At 36.6% G+C, this 18,483-nt stretch overlaps 1 protein-coding gene across 2 annotated transcripts in view; it reads left to right on the forward strand.

The window, feature by feature from the left end:
- LOC150105457 (mitogen-activated protein kinase kinase kinase 20-like) overlaps window positions 1-18,483 on the forward strand; it is a 346,847-nt gene that overhangs the window by 33,069 nt on the left and 295,295 nt on the right. For both annotated transcript variants that reach the window (XM_090394158.1, XM_090394159.1), the window contains exon 3: window positions 5,133-5,220. In XM_090394158.1, the coding sequence (XP_090250284.1) occupies window positions 5,133-5,220 (88 nt within the window). The remainder of the gene's footprint in view (window positions 1-5,132; window positions 5,221-18,483) is intronic.

The raw sequence follows: 18,483 nt of genomic DNA on the forward strand, positions 1-18,483 counted from the left end.
GGTGCTTTTCCAGTCAGTTCTATGTAAAGTATTCAGGGCATGATCAGGCCTCACCATAGTTATTATATTTAATGTGTTGTTTATGTTCCTTTTGTCTGATAGGAATTGTGCATCCTATATCTAGAAACTTTTAATTAATTAATTTTTTATTTTTATTTTATTCAATTTTTACTAGAGGTCGTGCCAGTAAAATAACTGTTGATCAAATCATTGTCTCTTTAGCATACTGTGTGAAATGTAATTCACATTTCACACAGTATGCTATGTGAAATGTAATTCAGCTTGTCGTGTATATTCCAGATGATGACCTTAATAAGAAGGTCAAAACGTCGGGAAATTAACATAGTTATTTATAACACTGTTGTAGAGTCCATAATTTGTCTAAAATGAATGCTAATCACTGTGTAACATCAGGGGCGAATCCTGGTCTTGAAATTCACACTTGCTCTTGTTATCATTCAGGGAATGAGAGGTGTGATTGAAGTCTGATTAGTGGAATAATGAATTACTGACCATTGAACTATGTATAGGTAACCCTCATATAATGTGGATGTTAGTTTCTGCAATGCCGCATTATATAAATCACGTTATGCGAGTCTCAGACCACATAGAAAAAGTAGGGTTATGTTCCGAAATCGTTTTTTTTTTTTTTAATTATATAAACAACAATGACATATCCAACAAAAATATATTTTTATTTAATTCAAGTAATTCATATAAGTTAAGAAAACATATAAACTATGAAACAAATACATAGTATAAAAATTACAAATTGTACTTAAACTTCATTGCACATAATGCATAAATGTTTTATGCAAAATAAAATAGTGCATATTTTAATCTTTCATAGCACGAGGAATTGAGGATTGGTTAATAAACACTGGTTTTGTCATGTAATCACCTGATGCATTACTACAAAATAGTAGAGTAATTCTATCTTTGGAAACTTTGAATCTAGGAGCTGATCTTTCATTTTTCAAAATATAGGTGCGTTTTTGCACTTTTTTCCAATATAACCCGGATTCATCCACATTGAACACCTGGTCTGCACTATAAATGTTTATAAACTTTGAGAGTTTTTTGTTTAATAAGATTTCCATCCATAGGAATTTTCTTTTGAGGTGCAATCTTCTATCGAAATCATTAGAGATTTCTCCATTTTTCCATTAGAATATCGTGTACACGAGCAACATGCTTTGCACTTATCGTTGACCCAGCAATAAACACGTTCTCAAATTTTATGTTCATTTTGTTTGATTGTTTAAATTGTTGATTCATTTAAATTCAAAGTCCCTGCAAAAACTCCTGGTTTTTTCCTCCATTTTTCAACCAATCCAAGATTTTGAATATTTTTCTTCGAGAGAAATTAATCTTGTTTTCAATGTTGGTTTTTCCCTTTCATTGCAGTTTGTAGCCATTACTATAAAAATAATTTTTTACGCAAAAAAGCAAGCATTACATATTGTATGTAACTCACCAGAAAATAAAGTGCTCACCTTGAGATGAACACACTTATGATTTTTAATGCACTTTCCTGGCAGAAACGAGGACAATTTTCAACAATAAATGTTTTATATGGTAAACAATTGAGGTACATACATGCTAAAGGGTATTTCCCATAATATAAATTCGCTACTTATAATTACATGCAGGATACAGGCAGGCACATATTTAACGAAGATAAAATTTGATTTTTAAGTCGCGCTGTGAAAAACATGTGAAAAGATAAATGGTTACTACAATTTGTAGACAGTGTTTTTATCTAAACTGCGTTGTATGAGTACCGTGTTATACAAGGGTTACCTGTATTTAGAAATTTATGTACATTTAATCATACAAATACAACATTTATTTTACAAATGATATTCTATCTTTTTCAATTTAGCTACTCGAATACAAATTCTACCCTACAGTTCTTCTTTATGAACTTGTCAATAACATCGTCATAAAAAGTTGGTTGTAACTTAATTTTTCCAAGCAACACGCACACTTGTAAAGGCTGGCTGATTCTCACTGGCTAGAGCTACTTTGACTGCGTATGGCCTGTCTTTAAGCGACAGGGGTTAGATGACATGGAGTGAGTGGAAATGGCTATGCGTGCACACGAAATCACAGTGCTGAAGCAAGGACCTGAATGTTCCCACAATTGAGCAAGCCAAGGTAGCTTGATTAGCGTTGGCCTTTGATACACAGTGCAAAGCTCAGTTATTGCCGCGCAATCTTAAAATGTCTTCTGTCTACAAAAATAAAAGCCTAAATGGAATGCTTATAAAAGCATTCATTTATTAACAAATAAATATTACTTCTTTCTCATTTAACGAGCTTGTGGAGCAAGCATGGAAAATTCGCCACTGTGTAACACTAAAGGAAAAGTTTAAATTTTTCTAAATAACGACCACAAGATGCTTTATTCAAGTAATAATTAAGCAAAGAAAGGAATAGCTGGCTACATCATTCAACACTAAAGATGAAAATAATTTTCTTTGATGGTAGGCAGTTTTAAAGAACAATGTCAGCAAATAGAATGGAGAACTGAATAATGGGACTCATTTGTGCATATAATCTCACTGAACACTGTTATATTAAGTAAGAAATGGATAACTTTTTTAATCATAAGAGATGGCATCTAATATAAAGAAAAATTTAGTCCTTGTTGAATATGTAAGCAGCAGAGGTAGTAAATAAATGACTAAATTTTTTAGGAAATGACAACGTATATTAAAATATTATTAATTTTATGTGACATCTCCAGGGAGTCCAAAGACTCGTTGACGGGGAGTGTGCCAACAGCATCGAACGATTGAACCCCCTCTGACTACTAACCACGCTCAAACTTGCTTAACTTTTTGATGAGCCATTAGTAGCAGAGGCTCTACCAATCAACCAACCTTTGCTGGCACTTTAATCGATACCTTCCTATATTTCAGCAGTGTTACATTGCCATCTTCTGGGAACATAAAACTATGATATGTGCATGCAGGCACTAACAACGAACAAATGAGACTGAAGAAAGCAAATGGTATTGATCCTAGAGTCCTAAAGGTGCCCCCTAGCAGGCTAAATTGGGCTGATGTTCTAAGGATGCAAGCCTCCCAAATTTGGGACAGTCTCATGCACCCAAATTTGTTGAGATTTGGGGATTTTTTAGAGCTGAGGCTGATTCCAAAACAATTTTTCATATTTATATTTTCTACGGTAAAGTGGCTTTCTTCCAGCATATTCTGTGGTGGGAATCTAGTGCATGGTCTGATGAAAGTCCTGAGTTGCGCCTAAAGTAATTTCAGTACTGGGGCAATTCATGGTAAGGGTAGTATAAGTTCTCATCCCATAATTCAAAGCACATCTCCTTGCAGACATGTATACTGCTGTGCATTAAGGGAAGGGTCACTACTCAGACCAGTTTCCCTGTATTAAGTCTGCGGTTACCTCTCCAAAAACTTGAGATCCCCTGGATCACCCAACAATGAGTGACCCGAAGGTCAAAAACTTCAAAGAGCTCATCTCAGTGACAGGCTCACCCTGTCACTGAGAAGAGCTCTCAGCGTTTGACTTTACCCGGTGGTGGGCTACCCCCACCACTGAGCATGACCGCTCATATTTCATCTGAGGGGTAACAGCAACAACCTTGCCTCAGTTAACTTCATGGGCTACAGTATTGTCATCCATTACCCCTCTACCTGGGTAACAGCATGCTTCCAACCGGTTTCGACCCTTAGAGGATCTCATCAGTGGGAGCCAGACCCAGAGGTGGTGATACTAAGGTGGAAGTAATGGAGAAGTCATATTTACCTATACGAGTTGCCAAAGGGTGCCATACCCTATTATTAAAATTCTCTGGATTAGAGATAAGTTTATGGAAGTTTTTTTCACTTGGCTATGCTACTAATTATATATTTGGTTTTATCTTTTATCCAAGTGTAAGCAAACAAAGTTTGCACCTGGAGTACTTTCAGGACTGGGGCAACTCGTGGTAAAAAATTCATAAATAATATTTTATTTTAATTATATTTATTTATATATAAATTTATAATATTATTCAGTGTAAAATTGATTATTGTATTATTAAATTGATTTTAATGATGTTTGTTTGAAAAAAAAAATGGTAGTGAGAAAAATATTTATGCATTGTAACTCACCATTGAAGTTAGCTGAGCAGGGGAAGCAGCAAAAGGATGTCAACTTGTCGGCGCAACACTACCATATTTACTCGAAAATAACTCGCCCTCGCGTATAACTCGTACCTCTGATTTTACTTTACGAAAAAAGACATTAAAAAGTTTTGCATATACCTCGCACACGAAAAATATTTAAACATGTTCACGTTGAGGCGATAGTAACTTGCTCCCTGCAGTTAACACCACTCCCTCCCCAACAGCCGTTATATTGCAGATGCAAGAAAAAGAAGTTTTTCTTGCATCTTCAGTACGAGTACCTTTTGGGTGGTAATTTAGGATTTGTTTAGGTATTCTGCTTCTATACTAAGAATGAATAGAAGCAGAATACCTAAACAAATCCTAAATTACCACCCAAATGGTACTCAATGCAGAGGAAGACCCTTAAAAAGATGGAATTGAGTCCAGAACAGGCCACTTGGCCTATAAGCCTGGAAAGGAAAAAGATGAAGAAGAGTTCCCCTGCCAGCTTAAATGCTAACAAGCAACAATAAAATTCAACCAAGGGTAGAAACTTTGTGTGAGTTGAGCTTGCCGGTAATGAGAAGTTCTGTCAGAATGATAAACGACACCCTGTCGTGAATGCGTTAAAACTAAGAAACATATAGTGAATGTTGTTATGATAGTTTCAGATGTTATGGAATATGGTCAAAGAGAATTAGCATTTCAACTCAACAATTTTAGGTTGCCTTTGTCTTTGGGTTGTGCGATCTTTTGCTAATACCACATCAGGTATATGCACGTCTTCATGGCTGCTTTCTGGTGTAAAAAAAAATTTAACTTGTACGTATTGTAACAATTAAAAAAAAAAGGTTGAATAATTTATAAGCATATATAAGGATATCACCTGTAAATCGTTGACTTGCCTCTGGCACGTCCGAGAATTACAGGGTGTGTGTGTGTGTGTATTTTTTTTTTTTTTCATATTTACTAATCAGTACTTCATTTCTTTATTTCTAGGCCAAAGTTTTAAGTATGCTGAGTCATAAAAACATAATAAAGTTTTTTGGTGCAGTTACAGTTCCTCCAAGTTTCTGCATTGTTACTGGTAAGTTAGTTATGTGAATCTTGTTTCATGTGATTTAAAATCTTTATTGAGAAAAAAAAAGTTCTATTTGACTGTATTTTCTTCAAAGAACAATAAGATATCATTTGCAAAACTAGACAAACTTATTTGTAATGTCAAGATTAAAGAAATAATGTACTCTGCTGTTACCTGTTTAAATTTCTATAGTTGTTGAAATTACTTCTGCAGCACTGTTTGGAGAGCATAACTACATTGAACAAGGAATGAAATAATATAATTAAATTAAATATATTATTATTACGAGAGACCTCCAAGAGTCAGGAACTCGTTGAGGGAGGCCATACTATTCGCACCAGTTATCATACCTGTTCTTGAATTCATTATTGCTGCTTGCACGCACAAAATCTAACGGCAATCCATTCCAATCACACACCATTCTATGAGAGAAAAATCTAACCCTAAGCTTGTTCTTGACAGCATTCATTCTCAACTTCCAAGGATGCCCTCTTGTCCTTTTCCTTACCCCCTTCATAATATGAAAAATTCAGTTTACTGAAAAAACCCTTTCAGAAGTTTTGTAACTCTCAATCATATCACACTTCTTTCTCTTGTTTGCTAGTGTCTGCAGCCTACAGATTCTCAGTCTGTTTTCATAATCAGTATTCTACAATCCCGATATCATTTTCGACACTCTCCTTTGCACTCTCTCCACTGTATCAGAATCGGTATGGAAACCAGGAGGCCACATCAGCACACAATAGTCCAAGTGAGGTCGTATCAAGGCCTTGTAAAGAGCCAAAATGACATCTTTACATGTCAGAGTTCATTTCAACATTGTAATTATCCTTTTAGTTGTATTTGCAATCTTTGCTACATGACTCTGAACTTTAACTCCTATCTATCAACACTCCAAGATCCCCAGCCTGATCAGTTTCTACTAGCATAGTCCCACCAATATAATACAACATTGAATAAAGTGCATGACCTTACATTTATTAACATTGAACTGATGGCCATTTTCACATTCCTACAATTTCATTCTGTTGAAATCATTCTGCAAGTACTGCATATCAGTAGCACTCCTGATTACCTAACTATCTTTGCATCATCACCAAATAGCTGCAAATTGCATGTCAAATCCTTCCCATTGTCATTAATATCCAGACTGAATGACAATGGACCAAGGACTGATCCTTGAGGCATACCACTAGTCACCTTGAATCTTGCAGATTCACACATCCCATATATGACTTTTTGATATCTGTCAGTCAGCAATCCTGTTATCCATGCCAATAGTCCATAATCCAATCCCATATTCTGCAATTTATGCAACAAGTCTTCCTTGCTGTATTATGTCAAAAGCCTTGGCAAAGTCCAAAAGTACCATGGTGTATCTGTTCCACTTGTTTAACTCAGTGGTAACATTATTATAGAAGGTGAGAAAGTTGCAAAATATGACCTTCCCTAGTAAACCCACATTGTTCATTGCAAAGTAGAGATTATCTGGGGCTTGGGTTTTCTGGGGCTTAGGTTGCTTGCATTCACTTTTGAATGCTAGCCCTAACCAACTTCTTCAAAATCTTCACCATGACTCCTGAGATACTGATTGGTCAATAGTTGGATAGGTTGGCTTTGCACCGTCTTGTGCAATGGGATTACCATACATTTTTTTCCACTCCTGTGGAATCTTCCCTGTTTTTAGACTCAAATTATATAGTCTGATCAAAAGAATAGGCAGTTCAGCTGAACACTCTTTTAGCATCTGTGCTGATATCCAATCAGTTCCTATTGCAGTATTCTTATTCAGTTAGTGCAACAACTCTAGAACCTCCTCCTCATATACATGAGTTTTCTCATACAGTGAAGAGGTAGTAACGAATTCAGTGCTGCATATACCAAGTTGATAGTTTGAGCAAAAGAGCCAGTTTCTTTTCATACTCAGACTTAGCTTTCCATACAACAGTTATGACTCTTCTGGCCTGCTGCATGTAATTATCATAACTGACATCATCCTTATGCATATGTTATTGCTTCCACATCCTTTTTTTATGAATCTCTTGCTTAATTAGATTACACATCCATTTCACTCATTCTCTATTCGTTCTTCGAATTCTAGGGATGCATTCTGATATCGCATCATTTAAGTATTTTTTTAAACACTTCTTATGCACTGTCAATATCCTTCCCTTCCCTTCCCATCCATCTACTACATGGTGCAGAACCCAGCATGCTCCTTAGGTGGTCATAATTTCCTGCTTTGTAGTTTAGCATCTAACCATTTCTGAATGGAACATTCTTAAACTTAGCCACTTCTCAAGTGAATATTGCATGATCACTATAGCCTACTGGAAGCAGAATAGTTTGGATCTTTAATTGAAATCCCCCACTGACACTATAACCAGATCTAACACTCTTTGACCATGATTTCCATCTGTCACATGCTGCTTGAGGAAGTTGTCTCACAACAGTTCAATAAATTCAGTTTCATTCTTCTCATGTAGTTTCATGGCTACCCACGCAGTGTTCATAACTGATTATGATTACTCTTTCCCCCCATTATGATTACTCTTTTTCCACCCATCATATTTATTTGGTGATCCATTTCTTGGCCACTAGCAACCAATTTACCAGGTTGCTATCAGTTCTAACAAGATGTATTTAATCTTGTTAGAACTCACTGCTCCATGAAAACCTGTTTATTAGTATTACAGTCATAACTGAACTCTAACTAGGTTCAAGTCATCTGATATCATTAGCAGCATGTCCCCCCACCCCTCCTCTCCTATCATGTGTATCCTTCCTCAAAATACTGTACCCTGTGCACTAGATATCGGTTAGTATGTTTGCTTCTGTTAGCAATATCTCACTAATTCCTACAATATGAGGTTCTCAATATATTAACCAAGGCAACAAACTCTACTCCTTTGTTTCTGACACTCCTAGCATTTTTGTACAGACATGATAATATAGACTCCAATGTTTCATTAGTTCAAGCTAACAGTTATCAAGGCACTTGAAAGACATGCACACCTGCAAAGAAATTGAGATGATGTTTGGAATGAGGCAAGTTACTTTTTTGATAGGAAATTCGTATTCCAACTTTGATGATCTTGGCATTTGTTGTAATCAGTTTGGACTGATGTTAAAGTAAGTCAATAAGAAAAAATTTACTTAAATTCAATCATCAGGTCTGTAAGATTGACATGCTTATAGGAAACATTTTCAAGAAAACTTTGACATGAGTGTATGCAATTGTGAAACAACACATGCCCATACTTATTTACAGTTAATTAATCTAAAAGCAAAATTTTTTACAGATTGTAGTATCTTCCAAAGTATTTTAGCACACTAAACATACATCATTGCCAAATTTCATTAAAATATAATTTGCACATAGTATCAGAGAAGCAGATATAACATTTTTAGGCATTTTGGTTTCTTCTTTTCGTCATTCATATACTTCAGCTTAAATGCTTTAATTAAGTTTCTCACATCATCTTCTGAACTACACACTCTTTAACTCCTTTTGACCCAAAGGTGGCGTCTGTGCATGCCTCTGTTCTGATTAAACTTACCAGAGAGCACTCAACCTAGAATTGTCCAGCTATAACCTTCTTTGGTTGAAAAGATCCCTTCCCCACTCAATCAAATTCATTTGCACTCTCTATTGCTCTCCTAATGCAACCAACCACTCTGAGCTCTTTAATTTCCCCGCTTTAAAAATTGATTTTCTCCAGTCTCACTTTCTCAACAGCAAAATCCTAGGAGATTTTGATGTCCATGACACCAGCTGGCTTTCCTCCTGCAGTTGTGCAAATTTTGCAGGCTGAGATGCTGAAACATTTGCTGTTACTAATGACCTTGCACAACTGGTCCAGATGCCAACCAGAATACCAGACGACCCAAACCACTCCCCCCAAACACCCTAGATCTCTTCCTCGCCAATGACCCTTCCAAATACACAGTGGGCCCCTAGGTAATTCTGACCGCAATCTAGTGCTCATCTCCTTTCCCATGCAACAACACTTACACAGCCATTCCATCATACTAGAGTAGTTTAGCATAACAATGCTAAGTGGGACAGCCTCTGTGACTTCATTTCAATGGTTGGACTATTGCTTCTGGCCTTCCAACCCAAACATGCACCAAACTTATCACCAAAGTAATCCTCACTAGCACAGAAACATACATTTTCCACACTACTCTGAACTGCCTTCCCTAACTAAACCCTGGTTTTCCAAAAGATGTGCCAAAGCTGTACAAATGAAAAACTAAACATACCATAACTGGCTAAAATCATGAACGGCATCTTCTTTTAGAGTTTATACTAAAGCCTGAAATACATGGAAAAAAAACAGGGAAAAAAATCAATGCTTCCAAAACAGAGTTTGAAAGAGTGAAAAGCAGGAAACTAGCAGCCTGTCCGAATGGCAGCCAACCTTTTGATCTCGCCAGAGCATTTGGCCGTAACTTCTGCCCAACACTCTTCCCACCCCCTATCATACCCAGATGGCTCAATTGCTTCATCACCCATAGAAAAAGCTAATCTTCTGGCTTAACACACTTTGCTTCCAGTACATGCATAACTGATAATGGTAAATGGCTCCCAACCATTTCAGATACCAAAATACAATGCTCTCTATATCCTTTTGCCAGAAAAAAGATCAGAAAAATACTGTCCAAATTAGATGCAAAAAAAAAAAGTCTCCTGGCTCCAATGCATTCCTCCAATTGTCCTGTTTGTGCACCAAAACTGACTCCTCACCTGCATATAACTCTCTTATTCCACTGGTATCTATCCCACAGCCTGGAAATTGGCCTATATCCAACCCATTCCAAAGAAGGGCGACAAGTCACTACTGTCCAACTGTGGCCCTATATTGCCCATCTTAGTCCTGTCTAAAGTAATGGAAAAAATCATCAATTCCCAACTCCTACACTACTTTGAAGGCATCTACCTAATAAATGACTGCAGTATGGATTCCATTACTGCCAATCAACAGGAGATCTGCTCAGTTATGTCACTCATCTCTGGACAAATGCCATAGAGAAGTTTGGTAATCTCAAGTGATTGCACTTGATATCTTATCTCCAAAGCATTTGACCAGGTCTGCTACAAAGGCTTACTAAGCAGCTACCATCATTTGGTCTGTTTCAGGATTTCTGTAATTGGATTGCCAGCTTTCTGTCTCTGGATGCACACTATGTGTGTGATGGTGGATGGTTCCTTATCCTCTCACCATTCAAGTAATTCTGGAGTTCCACAAGGTTCTATCCTTTCACCAATCCTCTTCTTTTTATATATCAGTGATCTACATCAGTTGACCTTCAATCCAATTCACAGTTTTGTACAGCACATTGCACTCCTCCCTTTCAATTGATAAACCTTGCTCTACGCAACTCACCTCAACCTACAGAACATCAACCATTACTGCTGTCAATTCTGATCTTCAAGCAATCTTCCAATGGGGGTTCAGATATCCTCATCAATTTCAATGCTATTAAAACCCAGTTCTGTCTTATTTCTCATTTAAAAAAAAAAAAAAAAAAAAAACATTTTTTCCCAGTATTTTTGACAATAGCCAAATTTCCAGACAAACTGAGATTTCTCTTCTAGGAATTACCCTGACATCAAGCCTCTTCTGGCATAAAAGCATCACAACCATTGCATCCTCAGTTTCACAAAAAACTAGGATTTCTTTTTCACTCAAGACATTAATTCACCCTTCAACAGCTGTTAACCTTATACAAATCACAAATCCGCCCAGCTATTGAATACTGCTTTCACATATGGAGTGAGCTCCTAAAAAGCTTCCTCAAAATGCTTGACTCAGTACAGAGGAGAGCAATTAGACTTATTAATAACCCATCTCTTACCAACTCATCCCCCTCTCCCCACTTTCGCACAGACATTTGGTTTCCGCAACATGTATATTCTACAAATATTTCCATGGGAAGTGCAACTGCTGCTCAATATTCCTTCACAATGTACCTTGTGAAGAGCAAGAACAAGTTTCTTTTCCTCTTCCTTCATTCCTACAAATGCTGTATTGTAGAACAGCCTTCTCCCTGTTATGCTTCCCAAAGAATACAATATACAGTCCTTTAAATCAAATGTAAACAAATTCCTCCTTTCCCAACTCACTACTTATATAAAATGCTAATGTACTATAGGGTGATGAACCAACCTTTCATGTATGGGCTCAACATTAAAAATAAATAAAATTAAAAAGAAAAAAAAATCATTGCCCTTTCCTAATAAGTACTATCAAGTGTTGTACAGGATAGTCTATTACGTGATTATTACTAGCTTCTTATAACTACTCTTCTTCCGAATTAATCTGTTATTTGTCGTCCCCAATATTGTCATCAAGAACATTTCAGTCATCTGAGGAATGACTCAGAAGAACTCTTCCATTCTATTTAAGTGACCATATCACATTAGATCAGTAATTTAACCTAGTCATAATTGCTACTTATGTTAAGTTTCTTTCTAATGCAGTGAACTCTGCATTATCCAAGTAGCTTGGGAAGCATCATCTTCAGATAGTGGATATTTTGCATAACAGAAGCCCCCCCCCCCCCCAATGCTCTTTGAGTGTGTGTGTGTGTGTGTGTGTGTGTGTGCGCGCTAAAGTGATGCCATTGTGGGGTAGATATGTGAATTTTGTTATCACAATACTAGTGCTCTTGAAAGCATCACGGATTTCATTTGTTGATGAAGAAAAGAACGAAAAAAAAAAAGGTTGCTCAAGGGTGTACTTGATGTGAAATCATCGTGTCTTAAATTAATGTGGAATGTTTATGTCAAATCAGTATGCACATAGAAAAAGAAGAAAAAAAAAACTGAGGTGCAGTAAACATTGCTTTCATCTTCTTGCATTGAGGTGAAATAATCGCAAACCAAAAGTTACACTTTTGCTTTGCGATTATTTCACCTCAAAGCAATTAGTTTGCGATTATTTCACCTCAATTTTACACTATGAAATGGGAAGTTTTTTCCCATAGTGCATAAATGACAATTATAGCTTGCAACTTGCAGTATTTATACAACTTTACTATTGCAAACTCCTCAACATTTAGAAGATGACGAACAGGAACAAACCCAGCATCAGGAGAAGTGAAGATTTGAACTATCATCATAAAGAGTATTAATGGAAAGGAAATTGGACTTGTAAAAGAACTAGAAAAGTATCATGTGGACATAATGGACAATACCGAGACAAATAAGACATAAACAGGTGAGATCCTGTTAAATAATAAGTATGAAATGTTAGGCTTTGACAATAACAATCAAGTAAAGGAAGGCGTAGCAATAGCATTCAACACAAAACATGAAGATATTCTTGATTTGAAGTCACTTTCATGGTGGATTATTTGAGCAAACTTCAAAATGGGGAAATGGAACATTTGTGCCTATGGTCATACTGGTAATTCTCCTAAGAAAGATATGGAGAAATTTTTCGATTCATTAGAGAAGATTCATTTTTCTCATTCATTAGCAGATGAGAAAATTGAAAAGCTGGTCCTTGTTGGAGATCTAAACAGCAAAATAGAAAATGAATCCCACCAGGCATATAGAAAAGTTTGGGATAATATGGAGAAAAGGGAAAGGCAAGTAAAAGGCAAAATCAGATTATGAAAATAATCTAGCTGAGCAGGCCAAAAGAAATCCCAAAAAGAGTTCTTTCATTATGTGGTAAGTAAGAGAAAGAATGACTATGGAAGATTAACTTTAATGAGTGATGATGGTCACGAGGAGACAGAAACAGCTAAAATAGTTGAGTTACTGAGTGACCACTTTGCAAGGATCATCCTAGTGAGGTTGTGGGAAGAGAGGTGGATGAATTGGAGGTTCTTAGGATATTGCAGAAATTGAATATAAATACAGCTGTGGGATTAGATGGGATATCAGCAATGGTTTTGTGTGAATGTGTAAGAGAACTGGCAATGTGTTTGACTAGGCTGTTTTAGTCTACTGTGGTAGAGTTCCACAGGATTGGAAAGAGTGCAAAATAATTCATTTGCATAAGTGAGGTTCTAAGACTACAGTAGCGAATTATAGACCAATCAGTATATCAGATGTGGTGGTAAAAGTACTAGAAAAATTAGTAAAAAAAAGAGGATTCAAAATGGATAGATTAAAATATGATAATGTATAAGGGTCAGCATGGCTTTGTGTAGGGCAGGTCATGCCATAGTAATTTACAAAATTTTTATAATAGAGTAACAGCCAAGGTGGATGAAGGAAATGATGATTTTGCAAAGGCATTTGATAGAATACCACATGGAACTCTGTTACTGAAATTAGATCAAACAGGGATGGATGTGACACTGGTTAAGTGGATAAGAGGGTGACTGATGAACAGATATCAAAAAGTGGTATATGGAGGGACATAATTGAGATGAAAACAGGTGACTAGTGGTGTGCCGCAAGTTTAAGTGCTGGGACCATTGCTGTTTATTCTTGAAGATAAACTTATACATTGGTTATACATGACTTTAAATTTTTCAGGAAATGACAACGTATATTAAAATATTAATTAAAGAAACACCTTCCAATATTTCGGCAATGCTGCACATATCATAGTTTTATGTTCCCAGAAGGTGTCAGTGTAGCATTGCCGAAATATTGAAAGGTGTTGATTAAAGTTTTTTAATTAATATTTTAATATACGTTGTCATTTCCTGAAAAATTGAAAGTCATTGCTGTTTAATTTGTACATAAATGATAAAGGAAATAACCTGAAAGGAAATGTTCAGTTATTTGCTGATGATGGCAAATTAGGTGTACAGTAATAGTTAATCAAGTCAATGGTAGAGAAAGCTTGCAGGACAATTTAAATAGGCTGTCAGTATGGGCAAAAGTTAATGGGTCTCAGTTTAATGTCAAGAAATGTAAAGTTATGCATTTTGGGATAAATAGATTACAAGGCCGTGCATCACATTGATGGCAATGTACTCCAGGAAATAGATGAAGCTAGAGATTTGGAGGTGGTGATAGACAGAGAGTTAAAGTTTAGAGGACATATTGCTAAGGTTGCTAAAGCAATCCATTCCTCTTTATAAGGCCTTGATCCACCCACGTTTGTATTACTGTGCTCAAATCTGGTCCCCTAGATTTCTTGGGAATGAGGAAGCGGTGGAGAGGAGTCAGAGGTTAGTGACCAAGATGGTGAGTGGCCTGCGGAATATTTCCTACGAGGATAGATTGAAGATGTGTGGATTGCAGATGTTGGTTGATAGGAGAAAATGAGGAGATATGATAGAAACATTTAAGTTGCTTAAAGGGTTTTATAAAATAGTTTTTTGCTTGATTTTTTGCTTGGAGAGTATTGAATGACTTGAATGGGTTGCCAGAGTCAGTTGTGAGTGCTTTGTCTGTTAATGGGTTCAAGGAGAAGTATAGATTGGGTCTCACGTGATGGGGTCTTTAGTCTCTATGGAAGCGCCTGTGTAATAATAATAATATAGAAGATAAATATCAGGAGGTGACAAAATGTTCTTTAGGTTATTGAAAAAGCTTAGAAATGGAGATAAGAGTACTGTGAAAGGAATTAAAGATGATAAAGGTGACATGAAAACCGAAGATAAGGGTGTTGTTTTAGATGTCTGGAGTAATTACTTTTAAAGGCTTAAATGAAACTAGCAGTGACGGAATAGTACAACACATTCAAAAGGAATTCAAGCAGAAATATATATTAATATTTGGGTTAGAAAAAGCTATCGAAAGTATGAAATGTGGAAAGGCAGCTGAAAATTAACCAGGAATGCTCAAAAATGGAGGTCTAAAACCTTTTGCATTGGCTACCCTTCATAATTCAGAAGGGCTGGTCAGAAGGAGGTATTCCAGTTGATCAGAATAGAGTTCTCTTAGTTCTCATTCATGAAAAATGGAATGCAGCTGAATGCAAGAATTACAGAGAAATTTCTCTATTTATTGTTCGGGTGAGATTTATGCAATCATACTTGAAGAGGCTGAGAAAAATTGTGGAAGAGAAATTGGGAGAAGAATAAACTGGCTTCAGGACAAATAAATCAGGTTTTCACTTTACAACAAAGAATTAAGAAATCATGGGAATATGACAAGGATATATACTTAAGGTTTGTAGATGTGGAAAAGATATATGAGAAGGTACCTAAAGAAAAGCTTTTCAAAACAAAACAATTAAATGAGCTAATTTGAACATTTATACTGAGCAATACATAGTCTATATTGAGTTGTAAGTTAGCAATTGGAATATATCAGGGGAAATTACATCAAGCCATCTTCATTAGGCAATGAAGATGGTTTGATGTAAAACAAGTGTATAACAATATCTCTACTCTTATTATCTCTGTGGATTACATTATGAAAGAAAGTGGAATTAAACCCAATATTAGAATTGGGGATAAACTTAATTCTTTGCTTTATGCGGATAATGTTGTCCTCCTAAGCATATCTGTAAGTTTCCAGACATCTCTAATTAAATTGAATAGCTGCTGTAACAGATTTAGCATGAGAATCAGCAATAAAAAAGACTAAAACTGTGAATACAGGCAGAAACACAAAAAAACTTCAGTTGTATTCCCAATGGAAGAATCTACAGAACAAATAAAATATTTCAGCTGTTTAGGCATAGTTTTTAGTGAAGATGGCAAATGAAATATGCAACAGCGTAAGCAAAGCTAGTATGGTGGGGGAGCTAATTGAACAGATGTATATGGAATAAGAGAGAAATTAGCCAAAACACTTAACTAGTAGTATACAAAACAGTATTCAAACTTGTTTTCAGTTATGGGCAAGTTCTTAGAAAAATCATCATCATCATCAAATTCCTGACATATATACCAATTTTTCTCCAAATCAATCTGTTATCTATCAAGACTCAAACATTATCAGATCTTATATTTCTATCGTCTAAGGCACTTTGTACCGTATCAATCCACCTAGATCTTGGTCTTCCTCTGGGTCTTTTCCTGCCAACCTGGCAGAGAACACTTGTTTTGCTAATTTATTCCTCTCCCATTCTGTTTAAGTGACCGTACCACCTGAGATTAGCCCTGCTAACACATTCCTGAATGCTAAGAATGTCAAATTATTTCCTAATATCCTTGATTTTAATATGATATTGACATTGATGTCATCTCTTCATGCCCCTAATCTTTCTCAGGACTCTCATATCTGCAGTCTCTAGTCTTTGATCAAGTGTTTTATTTCTAACCGAGGTTTGAATTGGTTTGATCACAGTCTTGTGTATAGCTAATTTAGTTTTTTGACAAATTTTTCTCTTATTCTATATAAATTTATTCAATTGCCTTCCTACCATACCAGCTTTGTTGATGCTGTTGTCTATTTCCATGTTTAATTTACCATCTTCACTAAAAATTGTGCCTAGGTTTCTGAAATGTTTTACTTGTTCTATAAGTTCTCCATTCACTTCTGCCTATTTTCATTGTCTTTGTCTTGTTATTGCTGACTTTCATACCAAATCTATTACAACAGTTATTCAATTTAGTCATGGAATCTTGCAGACTTGTACCAGATTTATTTAGACGTATAACATCATCTGCATAAAACAAAGAGTTGACGTTAATATCTCCAATTTTGATATCAGGTTTAATACCGCTTTCCTTCATGATGTCATCCATATAGATAATGAATAACAGAGGTGGATAATGTGCATCCTTGTCTGACATCAGATTCAGCATTAAGCCATCTTCCTGTACTTTCTTCAATTCTAACTGCTGAATTACAACTCAAATAAAGAATGCTGATGGTAGGGAGGTAACTGAATCAGTTGAGATAGTTGAGTTACTGAGTGAGCACTTTGCAAAAGTATATCATCCAGGTGGTGACATTGCAGAAACGAATAAACCAGTAGATTATACGGGAATTGTGGTTAATGAAGTGGAGGTGAGTAGTCTATTGCATAACCTCAATGTCAATACATCTGTGGGATTGGATGGTATACCAGCTCGTGTTGTACGAGAAGCAGCTAAAGAATTGTCAGTACCCTTGACCATTTTGTTTAATTTGAGTCTCGGGTCTGGGTTAGTCCCGAGCGGGTGGAAAGAGGGGAAAATAGTTCCACTGCATAAAGGTTGTTCCAAGACTGCTGTTGTAAATTACCGACCGATTAGCATATCAGGAATCATTGTCAAGGTCTTAGAGAAAATAGTCAAGAGGAAAATACAAGATTGGATAGAAGAAAATGGGATACTGTATCGGGGATAGCATGGTTTTGTGAAGGGTAGGTCATGCCTCAGTAACTTGCTCACGTATTATAACACAGTGACGGCTGAACTGGATAAGGGTAATGGGTTTACGGTGATTCTACTGGACCTTGCCAAGGCCTTTGACAGGATTCCACATGGAATTCTAATCAGTAAATTGCAGCATATGGGAATGGACATAGGGTTGGTGAGATGGATAGGAGGGTGGTTGACGGAGAGATAGAGAGTGGTTTACTCGGGAGTAGAGTCCACAAGACGGCCTGTGACTAGTGGTGTGCCACAAGGATCTGTTCTTGGACCACTGCTGTTTAATTTGTTCATAAATGATATAGGAAATGATCTGAGAGGAGCAGTTCATTTGTTTGCGGATGATGCGAATTTGGGTAGGGCAATAGTGAATGCAGATGACGTCAAAATTTTGCAGGATGATTTGGATAGATTGGAGGTCTGGGATAAGGAGAATGGATGTCAGTTTAATGTGGCAAAATGTAAGGTTATGCATTTTGGGGTGAAAAGATTGGCGGCCGTTTACTGCATTGGTGGAACCGTGCTCCAGGAAATTGATGAGGCACGAGATTTAGGAGTGTTGGTAGATAAGGAATTGAAATTTAGGGGACACATTGCAAAAGTGACCAAAACAGCTCATCAAATCACTTGGTTGCTGAAGAATACGTTGACAAGCAGAGACAAGCAGGTTATTGTTCCTCTGTATCGAGCCTTGATAAGACCCCACCTCGACTACTGTGCTCAGATTTGGTCACCCAGGTTTCTTCTTGATGGGGAGGAGGTGGAGAGGATCCAGAGGCGAGTGACTAAAATGATAACAGGTCTATGGAATGAACCATATGAGAACAGGTTGAAGATTTGTGGGTTGCAGAAACTAGTTGATAGGCGGAGGAGGGGAGATATGATTGAGACATTCAAATTGCTAAAGGGATTCTATAGGATTAATTCAGAGGATATTTTTGAGATCAGGACTGGTGGTGGGAGAACTAGGGGACACCTATGGAAGCTGGGCAAGAGTGTGGTTAGCAGGGGTGTTAGAGCTGGGTTCTTTACTTTTAGAGT

Source organism: Typopeltis vanoorti, chromosome 6, assembly GCF_054136105.1.
Source record: "Typopeltis vanoorti isolate ZY-2024b chromosome 6, IOZ_Tvanoo_1.0, whole genome shotgun sequence".
NCBI classification, from domain to species: domain Eukaryota; kingdom Metazoa; phylum Arthropoda; class Arachnida; order Uropygi; family Thelyphonidae; genus Typopeltis; species Typopeltis vanoorti.